Source organism: Suricata suricatta, chromosome 14 (assembly GCF_006229205.1).
Source record: "Suricata suricatta isolate VVHF042 chromosome 14, meerkat_22Aug2017_6uvM2_HiC, whole genome shotgun sequence".
NCBI lineage: Eukaryota > Metazoa > Chordata > Mammalia > Carnivora > Herpestidae > Suricata > Suricata suricatta.
In genome coordinates, this window is record NC_043713.1 from 74,471,823 (window position 1) to 74,480,723 (window position 8,901).

Genomic DNA, 8,901 nt, shown 5'->3' on the forward strand with positions numbered 1-8,901 from the left:
AAAAAAAAAAAAAGGTGCCACTGAGCAAGTTTCTAACATCTTTATTTCAAATACTGACTGGAGCTTATCTTAAATAATGTCTGCCTTCTGTAAGATCTGACAAGATCTAAGGATTAAAGGATAGCAGACTGGAAAAATCACTTGCCAATGAGGAAGCGATAACTAACCACAGCCAGGGTGGTGAACTAATGTACTAAAATAACCTGTGACTTTTTTAGGGGTCTGGGGCATTCAATCCAGTGTCTCTGCTACATCATTTCAGTAACTTCTCAGGAAATGATAATGGACACTATTTAGAATCATTCTTCACATCCTCTATACCCTAAACATTTCTTGTAGGAGCTTTGCAGCGGCAACCGAACAACAGGTTACTTCCTGAAGACAGGAGTTTGGGTTTTGTGGTGTCTTAAACAGCTGTCCCTGGGCCACGATGATTTCTAGGGGAAGGGATGTCACGTCTTTGGAGACCCAGGATTTCAAAATTCACTTTGCACACAGCTCCTCGGGAACGCAACAGTTTCAGAAAGCAAGTGCAAATCACGGGGCATAACTGCCCAGGAAGAGCAGGCTCTTTAGAGTTGGACTCAAAGCCAGGATCCAAGGGAGGGCCGAAGATGATAATGTGATCACCTAGGCCAACATCTGAGAAAAACTACGAGTAAAGGTGGACTGAGTTGCCAGGCAATTAGGCCAACGGGCGATGATGATGAATGTGCAACTGGATCCTAACAGAGAATGTGCTGGGCTGTTACGGGAGACACCGTTTTCCCTAAACCTACCCTGTGGCACCCTCCTTACGAGATCCATTCTTCCTTTTTTAGGCTGGACCACACAGTTTTCAGCTGCCAGAACCACTAAGTGTCCTCAGGCCCCACCAGGTAATTAGCAGGGCTGTGGCTGAAGCAGAAGTCAAGGCTCATCTTCAAAGTTTGATGAATGAAAGCAGACTACACTTAGGAGGTCCACATGTGGCCTGCAAAAATGTGTGCTTCGGTCTGTTTAAAATGTCATGTCCTATTCATACACCAGAGGAGATAAGGTGAGTAGCAGCTGGCTGCCTCCTTTCCAAACGGACACTTGACTCCCCTACTGACCTCCAGAAGTCCAATTCCTTTCTTTCTGGGTCTGCTCTAAAGCAGCCGCGGGGACAAGTTCCGGGAGAACTAAACAGCTCTGGCAACTGCAGGCAGCCGAGTAACTCTGCTTTCAGCTCACACGTGTGCTGGGTTATCTCCAAAATCGACAATAAACTGCAAAATCAGCTACTACGAAAGGGCCCCGTCTCCTAAGCTGAGGAGAGATCTCTCAAAGCTGTGAAACTAATTATACCTAAGGGGAAAGCTGTGACCGGGGCTCACTCGCTGCTAGCTCAACGATCTTAATTAATTAAGAACTTGAAACGCTGTCCCAGAGCTGCTTTCTCCTTAATGATGTTAAACGAAGTTAGTTCCTCCTCCCTCGGGTGACTTTCTCTTCGGTAATTAGACACAGGTTCCTGGACTGCGAAGAGGGCTCTTACAGGGCCATCTGGCTTTTAAGTGCAGAGAATTAAGTCTCTCTTCTCTCCCGCTTACGAGGTTTCAGAGGGGATGTGGCGGGGAATCTAATGGAGGGTTCCTTCCCTCAACAATAGTCAAGGGGAGCCGGGTTCACCCACCCCCTCACCTTGATTTCCTCGGAGTGGAAGAGGTCGGCGTCCTCGGGGCTGTCCATCAGGATCTTGGGCCTGTCTCCGTCTTTGGCGCCCCCCGAGCTGTCCCTTCGCGGCGTCTTGTGGCCGCCGTGCCGCTCCAGCGCGGCCCGCTCGCTGCTCGTGTTGCCCATGGCGGGGGTCTGCGGGGACACAGGGAAGCCGAACGGGGCCTCACTCCAGGCAAACGGGCAGGGGACTCCCGCAACTCGCGGGTCGCAAGGAACCCGGGAACAGTCGGAGCCCCGAGTACCACACCGCTCGGGCGAGGGTGCCGGGCCGGGAAGCGGTTTGAGTCGTGCGAGACGGGCTGGCGAGTTTCACAAGCCCGCTTTACCCAAGAAGCCCAAAAACAAGCCGGACGCCTTCCCAACTCCCCAGCCGCTTAGCAACATCCGCTTCCGGCGCGTCCGAGAGTCGGTCGTGAAAGCGGGTGGGGGCTGCGGCAGCGGGCAAAGCGCCGAAGGCTTACTCGACCTCATTTCCGCTTCCGGTCTGTATCGGAGCGGCCGCCACACCCAAAGGAGGCCGCCACCGGCCTCGAGGCGCGCAGTCGCAGTCAGCTGCTGCGGCCAGACAGGACGAGACTGCGGAAGGCCGGCAGGGGGCGTGCCAGAGCGAGGTCGGCCTGGGCCGCTGTCCTTGCTCTGGAATGAGTGATGCTCTTAGCTGTTTTAGAGATCTTTACCCACTTCCAGTTGATTCTGCACTCGGCAGCCAAAGAGGTCATTTTAAGTCTTAATCTAATTAAGAGACCCATCCTATTGAAGCCCGTTAATTCTCTAGCTCACACGCTTTTGAGTGCCTTAGAAACACTGCCTGAATAAAATGCAGATTCCCGGGTCCTGTTCCCTGGAAATTATCATTGTGAAGTTAAGTTCGGGAGTAGAGTCTGCATTTTAAATAATATGCACTCCAGGTGATTCTGATGCAAGTAGTCTTGCAGGTGTTTGAGAAAGTGACAGACCATAAGATATTAGGAAATTTCTCAAGACTAGTAGGCTTGGGTGTTATACAATGCTGGAGTTTTTAGTGTATTTTTAAAAAATTGCACAGCTTTTTGATAGATAATTTTGTAAGATATTTTATAATCACTTTGGACACATCAATCTGCATAAAATTAATTTATTAACGATTGTCACTTACTGTGGCCAGTGCTTTAGCAAGAAGTGTATACGCATGTGGTCCTAAAATATTCTAGTCTATTAGTCACTGTCATGGTTTTTTGGTGGTGGTGGGACTTTTTTGTTTTTGTTTCACATGTGAGTACCTCAGAATGCTTTGCATTTGCTGGCCCAGGTCATGCATTTTGTCTACTGAACAAACATTTATTTGATATCTACAAAGTGACAGACATTGTGCTAAGTAAATGGGAGACAGATGACTAAGAAATAGTCTCCTGGGGACATGGTAGTATCTATCAAAATAAAAAATGCACCTTCATCTTAGTGCACAATTTTATTTCCAGGGACCTGGAAATATACACATGCATATTACATGGAAGCATGTTCATTTACAGCAGGGTCTCTACTGCCATATTACATGAATTCTAAGACGCACATTTTTTTTTAAAAAGATCCACGTTTTATTTCACATTTTAATCTCTCTGAAACTGGGGGCTTCTTACAATCAACGGAATGTTAGATTTGACGAAATTAGGAAATAAAAACTGCAAAATTCTAAAAGGCGTGTCAATAGAATGACAAAATGAATTTTAAAAATTCATTTTACAGGATATTGAGCAACTTTAAAAAAGGAGGAAATAGAATTCTATGGGTAAATATGAAAAAGTGTCTATAACATTCCAAATCCCAAAGCAAGTGGCAGAACAATAAAGGTTAAGAGCATGAGCCCTGAAGTTTGCCTGCCGGGATTTAAATTCTGGCTTCACCACTTTGTAACTGCCACCTTGGTTTGCTCTTTTGTGAAACAGGAAATAAAATAACACCAACCTAAAAGGTTTGTTTTGTGAATTAATTGAGAACATGCACGGAAAGTGCTTAGCATAGCACCTGACTCAGTAAACATTCAACAAACGTTAGCACTTTTATTGGCATCATTATTCTTCTGAATGGAAAGTTCTGGAAATATATACAACACACTGTTAATAGTAGTCCTATCTAGGGAGAGGGGTGGGTTTGGAAACAGGAGCAGATCAAAAGGGGACTTTCTCTTTTTTGTTTATTGTTTGAATGTATTATCCTGTGAGGATGTGTTGCTTTTGTAATTTAAAAACAAATGTTATAAGACAAAAGTAGACCATGATTCCAGCTGCAAAGGAATCCACCAAGTAAAGGTGAAAACAGACTCACAGAAAGGCAATAATTCAGGTAGGCAAAAGGGTTCTACCGGCCGGGAAGGGACTTAAGCCAGGACTGAGGATAACCCAGAAAGCATTCTTTGAGCTGTCTTTCTTGCTCACATCAGGCAATGAGGAGGCCATGGACATGAGGAGGTTGAGCTCATTAATACCGGAGGTGTGGACCTTTTATCTGGCTGTGCAGGTGCTGTTATGCATGAAGAACGTTTGAAGACTTCTGCTCCTTCCGCTCTGACTCTGATAAGATAACCCAGTGAAGCCATGAGCCCCAGATCTCCTCCCCTTCCCCATTTTTTTTCCATGCACACTTAGAAGAAAGGCCCTGAGAAGCCATCTGCAAACCAGGAAGAGAGCTCTCCCCAGAACTCGAATCCTGCCAGAAGCTTGATCTTAGACTTTCCAGTTTCCAGAACTCCGGGAAAGTAAATTTCTGTTGTTTAAGGCTTTCATTCTGTGTTTTGTTTTCTTTTTTTTATAGCAGCCTGATCTAAGACAGACTGCAGTGTGTGTGAGCTGTTGAGATCGAGTTGTAAGCTTGCTTTTAGCTGGCCTACGTGGATTTCCACCGGATCTTCTGAAATTTGCCTCGCCGAGTAAGTACCACGGTGTTGGCAGACTGGTCTATCTTTTCTCGGTAGACCGCCCCGTGTTCTCTCTCCACTGACATGCGACTGTCATTGTGACAGAGAGATAGTCACTGGCCCAGAAGAAAAATGAGTTTATTCCATGGTATTCGGTCCACAAATATTTGTGGAGAGCCAATTTTATACCAGGCTGTGTTTTGGGTGCTGTGGATAAAGGAATAACCGGAAATGGAGTGTTAATCCTTTTGCAAAGCTGAAGGGCTTTATGTAGGGCAGATAGATACCTAAACAAATACGCAAACATACATAAGCTGGATAATTTCAGAGTGATTACTACTATGTAGGGAACAAATGAAATTATGTGTGAGAGAGACTGGGGTACCTCCTTCATGGAGGACCTCGCTGAGGACATGACAATTGAGACCTTAATGATAAGAAAGAGTCAGATGACAGAAGAGTTAGGGAGAATATTTCCGGCAGAGGGACAATGCAAGTGCAAAGGCTCTGAGGCGGGTATGCGTTTTATATGCTGGAGAAACATAGAGCTGATTTGTATGATGGATGGAGTGTGTTGGGAAGCAGGGGGAAAGGCTTGATCCTTTTGGGGCTTGGTGGTCACAATGGAACTTTCTGGATTTTATTCCAAGTCAGTGGGAATTCATGGGAGGGTGTTGGGAGCTATCTGAACTCACCCTTAGAGTGAAAATTCCTGGTGAGGGTACGGCAAGTTTGCTCGGTCTCTTGCCCCCAGATAGCTCCCAAAATCTATCCTCTTGAAACTTTCGTTTCTGCGTGGGCACCAAACCTCAAAACGCTTTGCTGATTAGTGTCAGGAGCAGCCTGACCCCCCCCCCCCCCCCCCCCCCCCCCCCCCCCCCCCCCCGCCCTGTCCTTGAGGCGTGATTGCACCTGGTCAGGGAAAAGATAGGTAAACTAGATACACCCTAATGCAACACATAATTTTCCCTTAAGCAATACTGATAACTGAATACCTTCTGGGCCTGAATGCCTTTGTGATAGTCACTACTGCGATAAAATGATAAAATGTATCAGTCATCTTCGGGACTATGAGAGCAAGCATTATATCTCCTGAGAACCTGTTTTTCTGGGAACTTTCTCTTAGCGTTATAAACAGCCTAATGACCCTTACTCATAAAAAACTGACCTTTACTAAACAATGCTGTTTGCCTCTTGGTTAAAGGTCGCTTGGTTAAAGGTCACTTCCTTGAGGCTAGACCTGAGGTTTTGTAAAAATACCTATGACACCATGAGTGCCTGTGGCTAAAATTGTAAAACTTATCTATGGGAAATCATTTACTGCTCTTTCTGGTCCTTGTACCTTTTGCCATAAATAAAGCTTGAGAACCAGAGAAGGTAGAGACGCCTGCCAGATGGGCAGGGGGGCCTGTGTGGTGATCAGAATGAAACGCAAGGCTCTCTCACTCTCTCTTTAGCCTGCCCCATCATCCTTTGGGGGAACCCTGGACCTGCAGGAGCTGGACTCCAGCAGGAAGGTTTGGGTCTGGGAGTAATGTTATCTGATTCACATAAAGATTGATATACACTTTATAATATCATAGAATTTAGGGGTAGGGCTGAATCTTAGAAACTAGATTAAAAAATACAGAATTGCAAATTTCATAAGTGTAGACTTTCAGGGAAGAGACTTTAATTGGCAAATAGTCTCATTTGTGACTCGTCATATATCTGACGAAATTCTATTTCTTGACCTGGGTAGTGGTTATTAAAAACATTTGCCTTATAATAACTCTAAGCCACACATTTCTTTTGTGTGGTTTCCTGTATCTTTGTTTTATTTTCAATTAAAAATTAAAAAAAAAACAACTTCCCTTACAGAGTCAACTGAAACCTCAAGGGGAGAAGTTCCCAGCTCGAGGTAACACATCTTTTTTGTTGTTGTTTATTCATTTTTTGAGAGACAGAGAGAGAGAGAGAGAGAGAGCACAAGTAGGCAAGAGAAAGAGGGAGAGGGAGACACAGAATCCAAAGCAGGCTCCAGGCTCTGAGATGTCAGCACAGAGCCCAACACAGGGCTCGAACCCACAAACGGCAAGATCATGACCTCAGCCGAAGTTGGTCTCTTAGCCGTCTAAGCCACCCAGGCGCCCCATAACACATCTGCCTGAACAAAGTTCACTCCAAATCTGCTCTCTATCAAGTTGTGAAGGAATGGAGGAGAAAAGGATGTATACCTCTTCCCCTTCCCAAGAAGATGACTGACAAACTAAAGCCGTTTTTGTGCAAAGATGCAACTAAGGTGAAAAAAATAAAAAGAAATCTGTATTTGTCTCACTGAAATGTGAGCTCCTAGGGATCTGAGGATGAGTTTGGTAATCCCTCTAACACGCATTGTTGATGACCTCTGCACCCCCTCTGCAATCTGTGTGCACCCTTCTGTGTCTGCCCGAACTTTCCTACTGTACACACATGAGACTACCTGAGGGCCTTCTAGAGCATTCTTGACATGCACATGGGGCAGACCAGAGGGGCCACAGAGTGATAGTTCATGAGCAGTCCTCACCAGTGACAGAGCGGAGTTAGTGGACAGATACCGCAGCTCCTTTGCCCACTGGGTATATGTCTCATACAGTGTCTGCTACAGAGGTCCCCAGTGGAACTGAATCAATCTCTGCCCAACACAGTTAACGTGATCATAAAAGTACACTTAACTTGTTGTCTTCCTTCCTCTCTTTCCTTTGTCACTTCTTAGGATCATCTCCTAAATAAACATTTGGAATCACCTTCCAAATAAATTGCTTGCACAAAAATCCTGGTTCAACCTCTTAGGTTAGCGCAGAGGAGGCAAAAGGGCTTGCTGAATTATACAAGTTTGTGGCTGCCAGGACACTATTTCGGTGGTCATGCTCTGACATACTATGCAGGCTTTAAAACAAACAAACAAACAAACAAACAAACAAATAAAAAAGGCTTGGAGAGCCCCGTTCACAATAGCCAAAAGGTGAAAATTAATGCAAATGTGCATCAAAGTATGAGTGGATAAATTGTGGTATAATCCACACAATGGAATATTACCCAGGCATAAAAAGGAGAATTACAATTGACCCTTGAACCACTGGGCTTAGGAGTCCCGCCCTCTGACCCTTCCAGTTGAAAATCCAGGTATAAGTTGGACCTGCGTTTTTTAATCCACCAATAGGCGGGCTGGGACAGGAGCGGCGGCTTTGGCGGGGTTGGCTGGGGGGCTGGCGGTGTCCAACGGCCTGGTGGGCTTGGGGACGCGCTGTACAGCTGCCCTATCTGCCTGGAGATGCGGCACCAGTCGTGAACATCCGGCAGCTGTGGCGACACAAGAGTGCTTGGCCTTGCGAGGCCGCGGGGTTGGGACCATATCTGGCGCAGCCCCTGAGCTTCTTTCCAGCACCATCCCTGCCCTCTGGGCTTCAGCCCAGCCTCCCGCCTGCGCCTGCGCGCCAGGAGGCTCCAGCGGTGCCCTGTCCTGGGATCATGGCCCCCGGGCTGCGGAGGGCCTTGGAGGGCCTTCCTGGGGACTCAGGGCAGCAGGTGCAGCTTCTGTGAGAGTCGCCTTGGATTTGGTAGTTGCACTCTAAGGGGGAGTGGTTGGGGAAGGTTGTAAATAAATGCCTTGAGGCTTTTGCTGTTGACCCACTGTTAACAATGGAGGAACCTTGAAAACTTTCCGCTAAGCCGAGAAAGGCCACATATTGTAGGACTCCCTTCGTAGAGATTTCCGTAGAAATGGAAGGTGGATTGGTGGTTGCCAGGGGCTGGGGTAAGAGGGAATGTCTGCTTAATGGTTATTGGGTTTTCTTTTGGGGGGATGGAGGTGTTTTAGGACTTAATATGGTTGGTGGTTACAGGACACCACGACTGTACTAAATTCCACTGAATTGTGCGCTTTAAAATGATTAATTATATGTTCCACGAATTTCAACAGGGCTAGCCCTAGGACGAAGGTTAGAGGTGTTTAATGTATCCTGGCTGACCCTGCCAGTCCAGACCTCCCCTGCAGCCCATCAGAGCCTAACCGGTCCACGACACACCTGTTCTAGTTAACATTTAATATTTTAGAGGCCTTCAGTTTTCTAACTTCATGAACTCATTTCTTTATCAATAATTATGTGTCACACACACTATCTGCCAGGCACTGCGGTGGGTGCTGGGCATAGAATGATGGGTAAAATCTGGCCCAGGCTCTGTGCGGAGAGTGCTTCTGATCCTCTGAGAGAAGATGGACATTAATCATACAATCATTCAACAGTCATCTGTGACAAAAGCTAGAAGGGCATGTGAGCTAATCAGGGAAG

General features: G+C 46.4%; 1 protein-coding gene across 1 annotated transcript in view; it reads right to left on the minus strand.

The window, feature by feature from the left end:
• Positions 1-2,135, minus strand: part of PRKAB1 (protein kinase AMP-activated non-catalytic subunit beta 1) — a 9,902-nt gene extending 7,767 nt beyond the window's left edge. Inside the window, exon 1 of the mRNA XM_029922486.1 lies at positions 1,666-2,135. Within this exon, the coding sequence (XP_029778346.1) occupies positions 1,666-1,824 (159 nt within the window). The 5' untranslated portion in view covers positions 1,825-2,135. The remainder of the gene's footprint in view (positions 1-1,665) is intronic.
• Positions 2,136-8,901: the final 6,766 nt, after the last annotated feature.